Below are 19423 nucleotides of genomic sequence, written 5' to 3' on the forward strand. Positions count from 1 at the left end.
CACCTGTCCCTTACACACTTTCCTGTTTAGTAGCAGCTGTTAAGCTTATTGTTGTTGTTAAGCTTCCTTATTACAAGCATCATGTTAGTTATAAATGTAGCCTGTTTACCGTTCTGGAGGACAGGCTCTGTACTCTGGAAAATTCTGAAGCTAGCCACCAACGATAGCAGATTGTCTGGGCCTGGTAGATTTCTTTAAATAACAATTTACGTTAGGGTATTGACACCCAGTTACGTCCGTCGGAGGTCACTAAAATTCATAGTGAACAGGTGTGTAGTTTTGCCAGAACAATGTCTCTCGGACTGTAGTTTTCTCTGGCCTTCTCTGGTGTCCAAGAAAACACTTTAGAGATAACTGAAAGATTTTCTGGGAAAAAACAGGTCATGTTATGAGAGATGTCCGCCATAACATTTTGGATGCAGCACTCATTTGTAGAAATCTGACTAAATTTGATGACCCCCAAAAAACATGACTATCCAGAGTTGGGACCAGAAAGCAGAGTTGATCCAAAATGCTGCAGCAAGAGTACTGACAGGGACTAGAAGGAGAGAGCATAATCTCCCAGTTGGCTTTTCTTCATTGGCTCCCTGTTAAATCCACTCAAATTTCAAATCCTCTTCTTCACATACAAGGTCTTGAATAATCATAACAATAACAATAATAATTTGGCATTTAATCATTAGTAATTATTCATCTCTGGTTGTCTTATGTCTTTTGTCCTGTCTTTCTCATAGTGGACATTTATTTGTTGGGGTATTCTCTGTATTATTATAGGGTCCTGAAATACAGTATAAAGCACCTTGAGGCGACTGTTGTTGTGATTTGGCGCTATATAAGTAAAATTTAACTGAACTGAAAGAAAGTGAAAATTGGAAGGGCAAAAAGTTGAAAGAGTCAAACACATGTTGGCAGTATTTAATTTATAGAAGCTGACAAAACTCCGTAATAAAAGGTTGTGTGTTAAAACAGTTTTTTGGGGTTTTTTTGGGTTTTTTTGTGTCCCGTTTGGATCTTTAGCCATCAGAATTGTTGTCTTAAGGCCAAGAAAGATGCCAAGCGGATTTATTTTACCAAGTGGATCATCATGGCCTTGCCATATTGGTCCATTTGATTGACCTTTATTATAATTATGAATTTATTTTATTTTCGGTTGCTACAAACGGGACAGACATGACTGGGGGATAGGACAGGGAAAAAGAATGAAAGAAAGAGAGGGAGAGAAAGAAAATCAAAGGGGAGAAGATGTGTTAAAACAGTTTAATCATAATGGATCGAGTACCATGCAAAAGTCTTGATCTGCCTATATTCTGCTAGGACAATAAAAAATAGGCACATGATTTATTGAAACATGTAAAAACATACATAGAAATGCAATATATAGACAAAAACTGAGTTTGTACAGCTCTACTGAGTTTGAACTTTAGTGTGACCATCTTTATTCTTCAACACAGCCTGAACACCTTTATGTAAGTTTTCTTGTCATTTCTTCAATGGTCTTCAGGAATAGTTATCTGGGACTTCCAAGCTCTTCTTTGGAAGTTGGTTTGTTCCTTTCTCTGTCTGATCCCACAGCACTTCAAAAACATTGACATCTGGGCCCCAGGTGAAGTTAGTCCAAGAATGATACTACTCCACTGTGTATTTTTCTATTCAGGTGTCCTTGCACTGCACTGGCAGTGTGTCTGCGTTCATTGTCATGCTGAAAAATGAAGCTATTGTCAACCAGGCGCTTTCCATGTGGTATTGCATGGTGAGTCAAAATCTGACAAAGACAATGGATAAAATTGTTCTCCAATAATTTTAAATTTTTTGCTTAAAAATCATCACATTAAACTAATTTACTATGCTTAAATGTCTTTTTCCTCCCCGGCTATTTGAATCACAAAAAAATTTTAAAAACTAAATCTTAGTGAGTAGTTGAAATTGTTCAAAATGTACAGTTGAACTTGATATTTTGCCAAAGTAGCTGTAAGTTAGTACAAATGTAAACTTTACAAACCCAGTCTAATTATTTAAATGAAAAAAAGGACTTGAGTATAGGTATAAATTAGTACGTAGATGAATCAAAGCTTGGTACAGCCTGACCTAGTCACACCTTTTACGATAACAGGCTGTAGTCAATCACAAAAATGACCATTTAAGGAACAAGATCAAAGTAAAAAATGCTTTTTTCTCTAAATTTTCTCCAACAAAAGATTTCCCCTCGTCCCAAAACTGTCCAGAAAGGTGAAGCAATTGCCTCAAATGGGATTTCCTTACTATATATCTTGTCAGATAGCTGCAAGAAATGTGGTAAGAGCAAGTGGATTTTGCTCGAGGTCCTGAGGTGTTTAAATTACACACCTGTAAGGCTTTCCGCTGCCTGACTCAATCCAATTTTGCACTGCTGTCGTGTCTTTTGAACCTTTGTAGTGTTCTACACTCTGATGTACTGACTCACAGGCACAGGGGCTTCATCTTCTGGAAAGTTCCAGATTATTGTGGCAATTGGTCTTGAGTTGATTCTGCTGAGGGGCAGATTCTCCCAGAATTTATTCAAAGCCTGTTTTTCCTGCTGCTGTTATATCTCTGCAAAATCCTCTTCTAATGGTTGCAGAAGCTGCTACTTCTCTGCTCTTCAGCATTTTCTTGCTCCCTTAAAATGCTCAGTGATTCTTTTTTTAAAAACTACTCTCAACATTGCACCCTCCAGGTAAGGATTGTTTTGTTTTGTTTTTTCTCTCTCTCTTTTTACTAAGAGTCTTGTAAGTCTAGAGAGAGAAAAAAGCACAATACAGTAGTGAAAGCCTGTAAATTGTTTTCTTCAGTTTAAAATGCCCCGAAAGGTTATTTCAGAGTTGTGTCATTTGTTGTATGCTGCTTTTTTCTTTCTTTCAGTGAGAGCAGACATCAAAACCATATCCTAAAGTCTTTTATAAACCAATTTCTGTTTTCTCTGCATTATTATAGGTCTCAGGATGCAGCTGCTTCATTTTTATTCTGAATATTTTAAATGTATAGAGTTCATTGTAACAATCTTCAGATCTTAAGCATGAAAGGGGACCCGGAAATTATAAACACAGTCGATCAATGTCAACAACATGACAAAGATGATTGTAAGGGCAGCACACATTTACATTCAGATGAAGGTCGTCCTTGACACTTCAAGGCTAAGCAGGAAGCACAAAGTTGCAGTGTGCTGCATGTGGACAGTTGTTGCCATTAGCAGAGATGACCACTGTTGTGTTTCTGTGATAAGATGAAAAGCTGTCTCCTCTTTATCTTCACTTGTCAACTCATATATTCACACAGCAGTCTGCTTTTGACATCAGCTGCTAAAATATACACTTTGTGCTCTGCAAATTGCTCTTGAAAAGCACTGTGTAAAGTGTCTAATCAGCCGCTGCACCACCATGAATTGCAAGGCGCTTTTCTGTGTGAGATAAAATCTGAGAAAGTGATCTCAAGAAAAGAAGCCATTTAGTTAGTTTCAAATGAGACGCATTAGATGGTTTTCCTTCAATAATCTTGTTTTCAAAAAATCTTTTTAGCTTGGTAAAAGAATATGTGGAAACAAAGAAACTATGTTTGATTAACTTTTCCTTTTGCAGATACCAGTCTGGATAATTGACTGTGCTATTTTCTGATATAATTTCACATTAAAGGCGTTAGACACCAGACACAGTCACAAACACTGCTAATGCTTTTCAGTTGTGTGAGGTTTTTTTTTAAACAGAAATGTCTTTGTGATGAGACAAAAATCCTTTCTCAAACAATCTGTCAAAAACACGATTTATATTTAATGGCGTTGCTCTTTTTATGAAACCTATTTGTTTCATAAACAGTAACTTGGGTGATGAGTAGCAGTTTTATTATTTTTAATCTAAATAAAAACTCTGTTTCTTTGCTTGATAGGTGATCTCAAAAGCTGTTTGAGAGAAAAGTAAATCAATATTTACCCAATAATGAATTTGGAGCTTCATTTGTGCCAACATTCACACTTTTTATAAGCGGACATCTCTTAAGTAGTCGAGGTGGCAAAAGGCAGTCAACAAACAAGGTCGGAAAATGCAAACACGTTTATTTTAGGCGGGATTTCCAAACTTCCTGTTCTATAGTTATCTATGGAAGGTCTCTGTTGTGTCTTTATTGCAGTTGTGTAATGACCAGCACACATTATGCCTTTTCTCGCTACCTTTCTCTCTGACTCTCTCGCTCATCGGTTCGGCTTTGACATTTAAAAGTGCTGCAGATCTCGCGCACACGTAGTGTTTGCCAAATGCCACAGCTATAGTTGAACATTTGAAAAGCGCTCAACGATTCAAGGCCAGAAATGAATGATGGAAATACGGTATTATTTATTTCAGAACCGCTTCGTGTTCCTTAACAAAATGGAAATGAATGAATGAGGAAAAGATGGTTTGAATTACCCTCTTTACTGAGCAAAATCCAACAAAGCATATTTAGTACTACACGTGAAGTATGCACAGAAATAACCTAATGCACAGTCTTTCAAGGTGGAGGTGAATAAACATTTACATTAGTTCAACACATTGTTAAATGGCTTGCGTAAAGATCCTGTAAGGTTGGTGTTAAAATGCACAAGAATCTAATTATGGAGAACCATTACACAAAACACTTGCAACAACAAAAGCAAAGTCAAAGCTAAAAGTGGCTTTTTAAGCAAACAGTAGCATATTATTCAGGTTAATAAGCATCATCTACACTTGAATCCCCCGATAGCCAGCGGCACAGCAGTGTGGCTGTTGTATGTGAAAGCCTTACACCCCCATGTTGTGGGTTTTGGTGTTTTAACAATGACTTATCGTTTTACTGCTTTTGTCTGTCAGCATGAACGCTGACAAGATTAAATCTGAAGTGCAGAAGAAGATTGTCTGGATCACATCTGGCTTCTTTGGCCTCATACATTCGACTGAGCTTCATATCATTCTTGTGCCCGTTTGTCCACAAAGTCACTTATGTGTAGTTTTCTTGAGGATCGGCATTATTTGCAACAACACCCGGCAAATCTGCCGCAATGGTGGAGGTGTAAAGGCGCGGCATTCTGTGAGACACCGTCAGGACGCTTGACCCTTGTCGCCTGTCTTTCGCTTTTCCTTTTCTCCAGGGCAGGAAGTGGAGACACAGGTAAGAGAGGAATTTGTTATGCAGCGAAGCATAAATGAATGGGTTGTAGCAAGCGGAGCTCATGGCAAAGAGGTGACTGGACACCTGGATGACGTTGATATAGTTCTTCCCCAGGATGGAGAAGTCTGTGTCCAGGTCACGGATCAGGTTCACCACCTGTGGAGTAAACATCGGTATCCAAAACATTAATTCAAGCGACAATTGCCATTTTTCTACTGCCAACAGATAGTCTAGCAAAGAAATACAAACTAGAAAAAGTAAAATTGCTAAATTGGCACAAAAAAAAACAAAAGAAAAGAAAAGAAAAGAAAATGCCAATTTCTTCACCATATAAAGAGTCTTTCCTGGCTGACTTGAAAACTCTAAACATCAAGTCACTGTACCCAATTGAACTGTCAGTTTGTGTGCAGACTGAGATGTGTTTATTGCTGAGGCAGAGTGTGTTTCCTCTGGACAAAGGCAGGCTGGCTGTTTCTCCCTGTTTTATCCCTCCCTCAAAGTTAAGATGACCTGCTAAGATCTGATTCATAAGGTGGAACTTCTCCTAATTTAGATTCCCATATATTTGCATATTCTTCAAACCAGCAATCTCATGTTTTGTTCACCTGTAAAGGAAGCCAGGAGAAGGCAAAGCAGAGAACGGACACCAGCAGCAGGCAGAAGGTCTTCTTCCTCCGTCTGCTCCAGGTGGCCCGTGCAGATCTCAGCTCCGTGCATGCTGTCAAGCTCGAAGTCATCCTGTGTTTCAGCTGATAGGAAATGGCACAGTAGGAAATGGAGACAGCAACCAGTGGGACAAAGTAGGAGAAGAAGAGAATGAAACAGGAGTAAATGAGGCGACCCTGCTCCTGGCCATCCCAGAACTCCTCACACACAGCCATCTGCAGGCCTGCCGCCTGGAGGTCCAGGTAGACCGTGTGCAGTGCCGTAGGCGTGGATAAAGCCAGAGAGGAGAGCCAGATCAGAACTACAAGAACCCAGCAGAAGCGGTAGCTGGCTCTCTTTCGGATGGGATAAGCCACAACTACGTAACGATCCACCGCAATGGCCATGAGGGAGAGGACGGCCGCGTAAACAGCTGTGGATTGCATGACGGTGACAAAGTGGCACATGTGGGATCCAAACACCCATCCGCGCTTATCAAATGCATAGGACGCGGTCAAAGGGACGCAGAAGACGCACATCACCAGGTCGACGAGTGCCAGGTTGCTGATGAGAAAATTGGTCGTGTTGTGTCTTTTCTTATTGTGCCAGATGAGGAAGAGCAGGAGGAGGTTGCCAGAGCACGCAACCAGGACCACAGCAGAGTAGAGAGGGATGAAGATGAGCTTCAGGTTAAACAGGAGGTCGAGCCCAGAGAAAGAGGGGGCTGAGAACTGGGAGGCTGAGAAGATGGAGCGAGAAGAGTTGCAGCAGGAAGAGGAGGAGGACGAGGAGTCAGGCAAGAGCGAAGATGAAGAGGAGGCTGGAGTAGAAAAGTTCACCTTGGTTCGATTCAGTGATCTTTCCCAGTCCATAGCTGCGGAAATAACAAGCATATTTTGCATGACTCAATTAATATTTCTGTGTAATTTATTAATCAACATTTTGATTGAAGTCAGTATGGCAGCGTCTGGGTGTTTGAACATTTTAAAAGGCTAATTGAAGCTCATCTTCAAAACTCTCAGCACACATTTCTCTCTTTACTTCTCCAAAAGCCTTTCCAATTATCTTTGATCCATTATCTAAAGTATTGAAAAAAGGAAGAAAGCTCACATTGACTGGACGGATGATTTCTGGTTATGAAAAGCAGAAATCAGCCTCGAAATCATAGTAACTTCTCAGAGGCGGTCATCCCACACATCTGATGGAACATCTGCACTTATTAATCTAGGCTGACGTCAGTGATTTTTATTGTCACTCAGAAATAAGAAATATTCATCAACTGGCATCACACAATCAGATGTTATGCAAGAGTGTGAAAATGGGCATGAATGCAGATTCGTTTCACATTCTGTGACTGCTGAATGAGAGACTTGGCTGTGAGAGAAGAAAAGAAAAAAATCACTGAATAAAATGAGAGTGAAACCACAGAAAATTGTAAGATCAGAGGAGGAGTCTATGAATAACACCTGTAGTCAAAAGTGGGCTGAATGGTGTAATTTTGGCATGAGCACTGGCTACAGTTTCAACTTTCATTGACATGAAAAAACGGCTACAAATATTGTTTCATCTAAAAAACTCATACAACCAAGAAAAGAAGATATTTATGCCCAAAATTCAGACTTTAAGTCATTTAATAACATGTACATTTTTCATGTAATTTTGTTACAATTTAATGTCTTTGATTTGGTATACATTAAGTTTATACCCAACACATTTTCCTTATTTTGTTTTGTTTTGCATTTTTATATATTAAGCTGCTGTTTTAATTTAAAAATATTGCATATTGCATATTGCATTACATTAAGCAAATAATAGTAATAATAAAAATAATAATTAATGGGCCGACTGCCTCATTATGCGTTCATCATACTGAATGTGAACAATCATAAAAGTGTAATTTCCCAAGGAAGCTAATTAAATCATGATGAGAGCAGATATTCTTCCCTTACTGACTCAACCAAGTTCCTTACTGACCTTTTCTGATCAGGCCGCTCAGAATGATTCATGCAACCACATCTTCTCTAAGATACAAAAGGGATCCAAAATCATTCATAAACATGAATAGGATCAACCTATTTTTAACCTGAAGTGGTCGACCTCGGATTGAAAATTTATTTCCTCAAAAGGAAGAAGATCTGAGTCAAATTTCGCAATCAGCCACTTGGCAATTTTTCTGAAGTGCAGAGTAAATGAAAAAGTACCTGTTGGAGATATCAGATGCACCTGTTTGAGTCCTTTTCCTGCAGGGAGTCCCGCTGTTGTGCAGCCGCACTCATTTGCTGCAGCTTGCTCTGCTTCAGAATAAAGAGGTGCGCTCTTTCTCTCTCTCTCTCGCGCTCTCTCTCCCTCCAACAAGGGATACAGTAAAGGCTGAAGTGAGTGAGTGAGTCACCTCCAGTAAAATCATTCTAATCTCCTATAATGTTTCTCTTGGGGAGTGCATCTCAGCTAGAAAATGACAAATTTATGATGACCTTGAGCCTCTTTATGGTTTAATATCGCTCATGACATCATTATCATTTTTCTAGTGGGACTTACATTATGTCTGAGATTTTATATACTCAAATTATGCCCTTTATGTTAACATTCCTACAGCATTCTCACTCGTGTTATCCCAAGTTTGGTCAGAAACAGGCATTGGGATGGAAACACCAAAGAGGTCCAAAATTATTATTTTGAATATGTTGTGCACCCCCGCCCTCCACGGAGCGCCATGAATGAAGGATCCTGCCGTGAGGTTCTCCACAAAGCGGACACTTTCTAGACAAAGCATTTAGGAAACAGAATACAAATTGAACAATTAAGATGTTTCTCCAGCAGTTCGCATTCATTATTCATAATCTCAAAACTAATTTGAAAAAAAATTGTGAGTCTCAGTCAAAACCAGCATGATCGAATGATTCATCAAGGGTAATACCGAATGGCATTCATTGCTTGACTGTTTCGCTGCTTGAAGGGAGCACAGATCTCATTGTGAAGATAATTAAGATGCCCAAAAGTTCCAGTTAATCATATTCATGTGCAGAAACCACGTAGTCTCCAGATTTTCATCAAATTCAGAGCAGAAAGTGTGGCCACTATTTTAAAGTACTTGTTAGTATGAACTTCTTACGATGACATTTTAAGGCTCGAAATCTTCTAACATAAAGGTACGATATCATTAGTGTTTCAATTTCAATGGAGCTCTGGTAAGTGTTGCTTTGAAATGCTGCTTTTAACTAATACCGATATTTCCATGGCATTCACATTTTAATATTGATTGCTACAACATGGTAAACGATGAGGACATGGCCATTTTTCCTCCCTTTAAGAGTAAATTTAGCACTATTGGGAGAAGCTTAAAATCTGGCTTGTTTGGAGAGAAGACTCAAAGCACTGAACATACAGCCACTGTAATGGTTTTCTGTCTGTTGCTCATTTTTCTGTGTGATGTTTACTGTTAGGACACATCAGAACAGTTTAAAATAACACAGACTGGTCTGCTTTAGAGCACACAGCCTCTCCTTCCACAGACCACTTTTTCCCACTTTGATTTAACTGGACACTGATGTAGACAGGGCTGTCGAGCTGACCTTTCTTCAGTCTGATAAGTTCCTGTGGTGAAGGTAACAGTTTGTTCTAGCAGCATCCACGAAGTAATCAAATGGTGTACCACCTCAGAGTCTTTCTTTACGGTGACCACTCTAGTTCTGAATCACTTGTACATGTCATGTATACTATGTCCAAGTGTGGGAGACGTGACAGCTACAGGTGTTTAGCTATTTTCGGCTAATTGCTCTCTTTTTTTCACTGTGCCACCAGAAAGCACACAGCAAAACCTCACGTGTGTCAGAAAAAGCAAGCGGCCCCATTACGTGTCCTCCTGATGGAGCCTTTGTGGTGGGCTTATTTTCAGGTCCTAGACAGGGGTTCTGCTTGTTTGATGACTGAGTGCCAATTTAGGGAGACAGCATTCAGCTGAGGGCTGCAGAAGAAAAATGCACCCATCAAACAAACTAAGTGCAAATGTAATAATTCATGTATTAAATACTGAGCAGCCAGAAGTCTGTTCAGATTTGATATTTTAGGTCATTTTGGAAATGTGTTGGTTGAAAGGATGGTGGTGGGTTATGGTGGTTTCGTCACACCAGTCATCACCAGTTGTATTTGGAAATACTTTTTTTTAAACAGTTCATCTAGTTTGCACTGGATTAAATGTGCAGTAGTTCCTGCTGTCATTAGGTCTGTACAGAATGCTACTGAAGGCCACACTCTGACATTGAATACATTAAATACACAAGCAAACCACTGCTCCCCAGCGGGACACGGGAAACATACATACATGGATAAATATACATATTTGCTACAATTTAATCTGACGTCCCTTTCAGCGCTTGAGTGACTGTCAAATGTACAAATTTATACAATTAATATTTTATTCTGTAAATATTGAAGATATTGGCACAGTTTCTTGTGCAACATTTCATCAAGATCTGTCCACTAATCTAGGAAAAGATCGGAAACATACAATCATTTATAGATAAAATACGATCATTACAGTATGGTGATGATGTTCAGTTCCCACATATCCACGCTTTACTGTGGAACTTACCAAATCATAAGCTAGTCCACCTCAGAGAAAGTTGCACTGAAGATATATCCCCCCAAAATGACAAACTTGCTTGTGTTGATATTAACAAAGAGATGCTTTTTTTCCTTCAGAGATTTTCTTTCTTCACCACATCCTGTTTATAGGAGCTCCACTAAGATGTAGCTGCTGCTACTGGGATTTAGTTCATTAACAAGGGACCTTGCTGGGAGGAATTTACTTCAGCTGTCTCAGTGTTGGGACTGTGACCATAGATCCCAATGCAGATTGTACTGAGGGTCTGCAGATTTGGATATGTAAGTTATATGCGACTAGGAATGGGTTTATAGTTGAGAGAGCCTCTGCTATATGCTGAGGTAGAGTGGGAGGCATCCAACTGAGAAGCTGCAGCAGATAAAATGAGAGCAATGTAAATTAAAAATTAAATTATAAAGTATTCATTTTTGTACTTTCTGTGCAAGGGAATCAATCCATGGGCTCTCATTTGAAGCATTTCATTGAAAGTTGTGACAGATATTTTTGGAACATAATATATAATATATAATAATTAATAAACAAAGACATGAAAGATCAAGTTTTTTTTGGGTTAGCTATTTTTTAGCTATTTTTATTTTTAACGGACTGATCTTTGGGGCTAAATGGCTTTCTGAAACTCTCTTTCTATGTGGACATCAAAGTAGATTTCATTATTAACATACTCCAGTGATGAAAATGTCATTTTAATTACTGCTGAGCCCGAGCCAGATTTTAGTTTCTTCCCACTCAGAGCTTCATAGTGTCTATTATCCCAGTCCAACCTATTACCACAAACCATGTCTCTGTGAGACCGCTACAGCTGGTCCCTAAGTATTATTAATAATGGTAAGGATGTTCTAGAAAAAGCTAAATAAAGTCTACTTTATTAAATCAAGGTAACTGTCAGAATATGTTCTCCACTTGAATGAGAAATGAGGACAAAGACTGTTTTGTTGAGATGCTTTTTCTGATCTCACTCTCTCAGCCGTTTAGATCCAAGAGTAATCTAATTCAAGGGACATCCAAAGGTTTTCATGTCAAGGACCCCCCCAATTGAATTAAGTCCTATTAAATAATGATGCCATGGCTGCTGTTACTCAAATGAACACAATTTGATTCAGTTTATTTAATTCAGAATTACACTTGGATGCCAATCAATAAATCATCTGTACGCTTTAATACATATTACCTTTAAGAAGTTTATAATGCCCTTTTTCGAGCTGTACCACTTTAAAGAGTTGTTGTAACTTTGGTTATTTTGTAGGGATTCATTTGTAGCTCCGAGAGGAATCACTAGAATTTTCTACATATAAACTGAATATATACAATATAACCATCCAATGAATAGCTTTCAATGAGGACAATGAAATAGTCTCACAGAATTGACAAATGAAATAAAAACAACAGCCAATACTGACCAATACTGCCTTCGAGTTCCTAGCTTCCACGCACAAAAAGCCTTAACAACTTGTAATTTGAGCAGCCCTGCCTAATTAAAGCCCACAGCTTCCACTTGTCCTTTCACAACTTGCAGTCTTCGAGTTCAAGCAGAGATACCAGTGTGATATCATGAGTCATTTCCTTTCAAGAGTTAAAGAGCTCTTCTCTCGAAAATGTGTTTTTCTTGCTCCTACTTGATTCAAATGTGTGACCTTCATTGTGGAGAATGATGCATGTTCAAAATTTAACGCTAGAATTTGCTGAAGGAGGCCAACTTTCTCTCTGTGCTGCTTTGATTTCAGCTACCCTGAAATTTTGAAATGAAGATATTTACATTTTCATCCATTTTTTTTTAGGATATGTGTGTTTCAAAACATGTTCACTGTGCACCATTTCAGACACAAATTATTATTCCAAACCAAGCGGAGCATTTTATCATGTCTGGTGGTCTTTGCTTTATGTCATTCAGAGCCACGAGGGACTTTGTAAAACAGGCTGTGGACTCGCTGTGACTGCTAAAGTCGCTGGCTTGTAAAATGGTGAATGAATCAAACTCGGTTCTTTGCTGCCTTCCATAGGTATTAAGAGGCCAAATAGTTGCCGTGTACTGCTAATCAAATGCACTTGATTATTTGATCTTCAGTAAGTGTGAGCATTTGGGTTTTATCACAAAGCCAATAAGAAAAGACAACAGCATTGATCTTCAGGAAGCAATTGTTGCTCCCTATCAATCTGGGAAGAGTTTTCAGGCCATTTCCAAACAGTTTGAAGTCCATCATTCTACAACAAGAAGGACTGTTCAGAAGTGGAAGACAGTTAAGGGAGTTACCAGTCTTCCCAGGAGTGGATGTCCCAGCCAATTCAGACCATGGTCAGACCATGTAATGTTCAGAGAAACTGCAAAAAAACGAAAACAAAACAGGGATGCATCTCAAACTCTACAGGCCTCAGTTGGCATGTTAAAATTTAAAGTTCTTAACAGGGTGATCATTTTGGCTTGCTTTACAGCCACAGGACAAGAGCACCTTGCTGTCACAGAGTCACCATAAACTCCTTTGTAAAAAGTATTCTAGAGTAATGTGAAGCTATCTGAGAGCTTAAGAATATGGGTCAACCAACAGGACAATGATCCCTAGTACAGCAGCAACTTTACATCAAAGTCCAGACCTCAACCTGATTGAACCTTAAGAGAGCTGCACATAAAGAATGCCTGCAAATCTCACTGAAGCAACACTTTATCAGTCTCTCGTGTCCTGGAGAGAATGATAAAGTAATTCAAAAAAAAAAAAATATTTTTGTACCACTAAAGATGATTCTGCAAGCTACTGAATAATGTGGTGTACTTCACACACACATTTTGCCATAGCTTGGTTTAAAAAGTAATTAAAAAGTCTCATATGTTGTGTGCTGTTGCTCATTTAAATGATTTAACTTGGTTAGGATCAGATGATTTTTTTGTGTCCTGGTTTAAAATCTCTGAACTGAAAGAGAGTGCACTTAATTTGTCACCATATTGCACGTCTAAGCCCTAAAATACCCCCTTGATGACACGCCATATTGTACCAGACCCAACGTTGTCACTCCCAAAATCTAAAGCAATTCAACAACACTGTCCTTGGAGTTACAAGCAGACAAATGAACACAATACCATTTACCATTTTTTTAAATATTTTATTGAAACATCGTTAAAAACTTCTACATGAAATTAATAAAATGTTACACAGTATGTTACAATATTTTTCTGGACTGAATCACAGCCATTCTAATTTATGATGTCAGCCTTTTAATGACAGAAAAATAACATTTTGACAAATTAATGCATTGTTAACATCACTTCTCATGTGACGCTACATATGGTCCTCAATGAATATCTGTATATGTAGTTAAGAGCCATTCTCGTAAACATAGTAGGAGACACGGATTACAGCTAGAGGACAAAAAGGTATCATTTCACGTTCTTTATTAGGTGTTCTCAAGGTGCAGTGTCATTGAATAGAGAGGACAAAATGCATGTGAGTTAATAAGTGTTTAACACTCAGTTGCTGGGGATACAGACAGTGATGAGAGGCTATAATCACTGATAACAAAGGCTATAGCCAAAACACTGCAATGACACAATATGAGAGCAGGAAGTCACGTTTACCGACTATATAGGAAGTAAGTTCTTCTTTCCATGTTACCATTTTAATTCACTCATTTCTCTGGCTGGTGAGCGTCATCTTCATCCGGTTTCTGCATCTCTGCGTCCTCTCCGTTTTGCATTTGGTCCGACTCTGCTGATTCCTTATTCTGAGAGGGCCTCAGGAGATATTCCAGCTCTTCTGCACTGATGGCCACCTTCTCTGGAATCAACCACCTCTTGAAGTGTTCGAGAGCACTGCAAAGGGATGAAGGGCACGAATAGTTTAGGGTGTTAACCTCTTAAGCCCCAACGCTCCCTGATGCGGGGGCAAAGGGCAGGAGATCAGTTAGGCTTGGGGCTTAAGAGGTTACAATAAGAAGCAGGCCATCTCCAGATAACTACTCGACACTTTGAAAGATAAAGATTAAAGTAATTTTGTATTGGGATGAGTAAATGCCACATAAGTCTCTTGAATTTAAGGAAAAGTGGAAACAGTGAGATGATGAGTTATTGCTGTAATATGTTAAGTTAGAAAGACATAGGAAAGAAATGCAAAAATAATACAATCACATCTAAAGATGCAATGACTATTTAAAAATAAAAATAAAAATCCTCCTCCAACAGGATGATTTTTCACATCATGTCCATGTCCTACCTCTCATCCATGTCGCCCCCTTGGAAGAGCTCTGAGGTCTGGGTATCGTGTAGGAACCTATCCCAGCATTCCTTCTTGGCTTGAGACAAGGAGTGCAGCATGTCCCTGGAGGTCACATCACTGGACTGGCCCTTTATCTTCTTCAGGCGGTTTTCTGGAGCAAAATGTAGCCAAAAAATGTCAGTTTTATAGCTTTGATCAAAGTTCCGACATATTTTGAATTAAGAATCAAAGAAGAGTGTGAGTTTTGGTACAATGTGTCATAAAAGGCCAGCAAAGATCGCAGATATGCAAAATAACCATTTAGAGGTTAAAGGACTGGTTAGGTTGTAACGGATGTAATGAATTTATTTAAGATGAAAATTAAAAACACCTACTGAACAAATAAAACATTTAACTCATGAGAAATAAATAAGTGCTGATCTTTCTTTGATTAGGAAAAAACACCTTCTGCAGCAATCTTGTCTTTTTTAATCATGTGTGAGTACATACTGTCAAGTGTTTTGTAACAACGTTATAGTTTTGTATTTTTATTGGTTGTCATTTTTTAAATTTTTGTTTCTGGTTCAGTTTTTTTTTTTTCCCCCCCATGAAGTTTTATTTCTATCGCTTTAAGGTACACAGAGGGACTATCGAGAGCGTCCTGAGCAGCTGCATCACTGTCTGGTATGGTAACTGCACCGTATCGGAGCGCAATACACTACAACAGATAGTGAGAACAGCTGAGAAGACCATTGGAGCCTCTCCTCCCTTCATCACAGACACCACTAGTATTGTGGAGGACCCCATACACCCCTCACACACACTCTTCACCCTGCTGCATTTGGCAAGAGGTAACAGGCCCTCACTGGAAGAGTGAAACAGTTCCATCCACCCAGACGTCAGACTCCTGAACACTGGCTGACACACTACCACACACACCTCGCTGTCATTGTTGCGCTTTTCTATTGCATTGTTGTGTCTGCACCGTCTTGTGCCTGTATCGTTCTGTTCTGTCTGGTGTTGCACTGTCTTTGTTTAGTTTTTTGCAGTTTTTGCACACTTGCACTTTATGTAGTCCTGTATTGATTGTCTTTTATATGTTATACGTAGCACCATGGTATGGGGCAGAACATTAAACAGTGGAAGGGTGTAATAAAATAATTGACAGATGACACATGCCAAATTTTTGGAACGCCCTTATTCACAAAAGGTCACCACAGGATATTTGATCAGCAGTTTTTACACCGGATGCCCTTCCTGGCCCAACCCCAGAGGGATCTGTGTCTCCTTCTGGGATCAAACCAGGGATCAGTCACTTGTTAGGCAAATGTGTCAGCCACTACAAAAACATGGAGAATAAATAGGCAATTCAAGCCAGCTATGCTGAAGAAAACTATCTGGTTTCATTTTGCGGGAATTTAGCATCTTATCATTTCCATGCCTCTTGCTGACAGACAGCGAGGAGACAGGAAGTCTGTAGTCTTGAAAAGCTTTTAAAAAAAGGAAATACCTAGAGTGGCTATGTAAATCTCAGAATCCTCCATGGGTTCCCATTTGGCACTAGATGGACTGGTATCTGTCCCATTTGCTTGTCCATTAACCTGCACAGGCGGGTGAAATGAGTCTTTGAAGTCTGTGCTGCTCTCCGGGGTCGCCTCAGTCTGCACCTCCGGCAGGCTGGAGCAGATCTCGGACCAAAGCTCCCCGCTGGACCGAACCTCCTGTTTCTCGAAGTCGTCTATCATTCTGGTGCAGCCAGTGGGTAAAAGAGATGTCGACATCACGGTTTAAAACACACACACAATGTTACTCTGTTTTTGGACTAAGACCCTTTTCTTTCAGTGACACTTGCGTCAGATGTTTGGAAGGTACATACAATTAAGACAAATCAGAAAGCTGATGGTAAGGTTTACATTTACGGCTAAGCTGGTTGCTGACCAACTACATGGATAATTACTGTGCATTTAAACGTTTTTCGAGCAGTTTGTTACCATAAAGAATAGAAACATAACTTACCTGTGTGGGAAAAACCTCAAAAGGCTAGAAATTAATAACGCAGATATATTATTTTAATGATTAAAGTTTAGCGTTGCTAGCTAAACATATCCATGATCTACAACCTTAAACGACCGACAGCCCACTTCCTCTTTTAGATATATTTGATTAGACGCTGTATCCGCCCGTCAAGCAATTTTGAGAGCTGATTGGTTAGTTTGGGCTTCACATATAAAATGTTAGTTTCTCATTGGGCTGTGGTTTGCTGAGGAGGGGATTAGGAAATGTGTCTCAGCTGGAAGTGACCGCGGCTGAGCTACCGAGGTAAACAAGGGCTACCGACCTCTACGGAATTTGTTTATATGGGGGTATTTACTATTTTAAAAAGTGCAATAATCATTTGCAACGGTATAATGATAGTATCCGCTTATAGTGTAACGTAAACTTGCTGTTATAGCCGTTACATGTGCTGCTGTACCGCTCGCTGTCTGTCTGTCAAGTTTACTGTAATTAGTGAATTTGCACTGCCACATTTGGACATCTTACAAATGACCTAAACTGCCCTCTCGATTACCACACGGAGAATACAGCCAGGCCGTTGAATGCATTTTACAGTAATCTGTGTGTCGTGTACTCAGGGTTACAAGCGCTGATCGTCGCGTCCCTGCAGAGAGATTCGGTGTAGGAGATGCGAGCGGCGCTGCGCCTGGCAGTAGTGGCAGTCCCCATGGGTGTGCTGCTGTCCCGGACAATGGCGTGGATGTCCAGCGGCAAAACAAATCCAGAGCTTATCAGCAGGCTAAGGGGTAAAGGGTTTGAACTTTGATATCTTTGTTGTTGTTTGTGACCTTTCTTGACCTTTCTAAACGAGGGTTGGGACTGTAGTTACATGTTGCACAGGTTGGTTTGGAATCATCATCTCCATTCATTCAACTCAGTATCAATACCTCTTTTTTTCTTCTTTTTCTGCCAGACCATGGCGTGATCCAGAGTGACAGAGTGTTCAATGCCATGCTGGCTACTGACAGAGGACTCTACTCGAGAGACTATCCATATGCAGACTCTCCCCAATCCATAGGTATTTATTTCAGAAGCACTTTCTAAACACATAAATGCATGTTACTGTCAATGCAATAACAAGAGCCTGGGTTTTTTCATCACATTGCATTGTTGAATAATAGCTGTTTTATAGAGAAAGATCTGCTACAACTTTGTTATTAAACGTTGTAATTACAGGCTACAGGGCAACCATCAGTGCACCACACATGGTGAGTAACAAACACTGAACAGTGCTGGGAGGACTAAATGGTTAAACAAAACTTAACAGAAGTTTTCCTGCTGGCTTTACTCGACAGCATGCTCATGCTTTGGAGCTACTAAGTGACAAACTAACTGAAGGAGCGTCGGCACTGGATGTAGGCTCAGGAAGTGGATATCTCACCGCCTGCTTTGCAAGAATGGTGAATTCTGTTAAAAATTTGAGAAGTTTCTTTCTAAATCTTACCACTAGCTAGATGGTTTCACCCATGTATCATGTAACAGAGGTTAAACAGCTGCTTTTTACCATCATATGCAGACAGGGCCCACGGGTAGAGTGGTTGGCATTGAACACATCGACGAACTGGTTCAGATGTCAATCAAAAATGTTCAAGCTGACGACCCGGAGCTGCTGTCCTCTGGACGCATCAAACTAGTTGGTGAGTCAGGAGATGTCAAACTTAAAGTCATGCCACTTTTATCTATTGAGATTTAAAGCACATGGCTGCAAAAAAAATACAATTCATATCTGGGTATGCCCACAGTGGGAGATGGAAGACTCGGCTACCCAGATGGAGCGCCGTATGATGCCATTCATGTTGGTGCAGCAGCAGCCACTGTTCCTAAGGCTGTAAGGACACAGGCTCTTGTCAGAATAAAATGCAATAAAAATAGGCATAAGGCACTCATTCAGCTATAACTGAAGCCTGCAAACAAGGCACAGAAGGCTGTGGTGTATCTACAGCTATATTAAAGTCATTATAACCCAATCAGTTGTCTCTAAAATAACTTTATCAAGTATGTTAAGCTTCGAAGGTACTTGAAATGCATTCTAAAGACAGACTGCGCTGAATTAATGCCATGAATAAAGTGAAAAAGTATGAAACCCTTTTTAAAAATCCTGTCTTTCCTTATGGAAGCTCTTGGAGCAGCTGAAACCAGGTGGGCGGTTGGTTCTCCCAGTGGGCCCTGATGGTGGCAGTCAGGTGCTAGAGCAGTATGATCGGCAGAGTGATGGGAGCTTCCTCAAGAAAGCTTTGATGGGAGTGGTTTATGTCCCCTTGACTGACAAGAGGCACCAGTGGCCTGGGTAAGAAAAGAAAAAAGCCTTAAACCCCTTGAACTCTTACACAAAAAATGAGGAAGTCACCTGTGCCTGCTATCCTTCCTTCTCTCCCCAGAGGTGAGCTCTGACTGCAGTGTGGTTGCCCTTGCAGGAGGTGGCGTTGGTGCTGCGTCTCCGGGGCCCTGTAACACCTCTTATAGTTCAACTGAGCTTCTGTCTTAAGGACCACCTGCTCTGCTAGGTTGTCACCTAGCAACATGAAAGGAGGATATCGCTCTGTTTGCCTGGCCAGATTGTCTTCCAAGGGCGATAAAACAATGAGTGACTAAATAAGTCTTCAGCGGTCTACTGATTAGCCTCTTCCCAGAATCCTGTGATTCATTTAGAGTGATGCAAGTACAGTAGATCGGGGGGGGGGGGGGGGGGGGGGGGGGGGAGAGGGCTGTACGCAGTATTATTTCTGGGGAAGTTTGTGAAGTGTAATAATGGGTTTGTTGAGATCACAGCATGAAAAGCTCTAAGATATGTGAA

At 40.0% G+C, this 19423-nt stretch overlaps 3 protein-coding genes across 7 annotated transcripts; 1 reads left to right on the forward strand and 2 right to left on the reverse strand.

Moving 5' to 3' along the window:
* Positions 1-4956: 4956 nt before the first annotated feature.
* On the reverse strand, positions 4957-8055 carry prlh2r (prolactin releasing hormone 2 receptor). 2 transcript variants are annotated; one of them, XM_085257483.1, is made up of 3 exons: positions 7974-8055; positions 5733-6646; positions 4957-5283 (listed from the first exon to the last, which is right to left on the reverse strand). In XM_085257483.1, the coding sequence occupies exons 2-3, from the start codon at positions 6642-6644 to the stop codon at positions 4957-4959; spliced, it is 1239 nt and encodes a 412-aa protein (XP_085113609.1). In that variant the 5' UTR covers positions 6645-6646; positions 7974-8055. The 2 variants fall into 2 exon arrangements, with proteins under 2 accessions (XP_085113609.1, XP_085113608.1); XM_085257482.1 differs by lacking the exon at positions 7974-8055 and having other exon boundaries at positions 5733-6674.
* Positions 8056-13465: 5410 nt separating this feature from the next.
* Positions 13466-16870, reverse strand: ccdc32 (coiled-coil domain containing 32). The gene is made up of 4 exons (XM_085256269.1): positions 16591-16870; positions 16085-16320; positions 14593-14746; positions 13466-14192 (listed from the first exon to the last, which is right to left on the reverse strand). Exons 2-4 carry the CDS (start codon positions 16317-16319, stop codon positions 14009-14011), a joined length of 573 nt encoding a protein of 190 aa, XP_085112395.1. The 5' UTR covers position 16320; positions 16591-16870; the 3' UTR covers positions 13466-14008.
* pcmtl (l-isoaspartyl protein carboxyl methyltransferase, like) lies at positions 16343-19315 on the forward strand. 4 transcript variants are annotated; one of them, XM_085256267.1, is made up of 9 exons: positions 16343-16476; positions 17208-17375; positions 17543-17647; positions 17806-17837; positions 17925-18029; positions 18146-18266; positions 18372-18457; positions 18747-18916; positions 19044-19315. In XM_085256267.1, exons 2-9 carry the CDS (start codon positions 17258-17260, stop codon positions 19078-19080), a joined length of 774 nt encoding a protein of 257 aa, XP_085112393.1. In that variant the 5' UTR covers positions 16343-16476; positions 17208-17257; the 3' UTR covers positions 19081-19315. The 4 variants fall into 4 exon arrangements, with proteins under 4 accessions (XP_085112393.1, XP_085112394.1, XP_085112391.1 ...); XM_085256268.1 differs by lacking the exon at positions 16343-16476 and adding an exon at positions 16774-16893 and having other exon boundaries at positions 19008-19315; XM_085256265.1 differs by lacking the exon at positions 16343-16476 and adding an exon at positions 16774-16893.
* The last annotated feature ends 108 nt before the right edge of the window (positions 19316-19423 follow it).

The sequence above is a fragment of the Mchenga conophoros genome, linkage group LG19 (assembly GCF_057382185.1).
Source record: "Mchenga conophoros isolate Kocher_MC1m ecotype Shallow Benthic linkage group LG19, M_conophoros_male_GT1.1, whole genome shotgun sequence".
NCBI lineage: Eukaryota > Metazoa > Chordata > Actinopteri > Cichliformes > Cichlidae > Mchenga > Mchenga conophoros.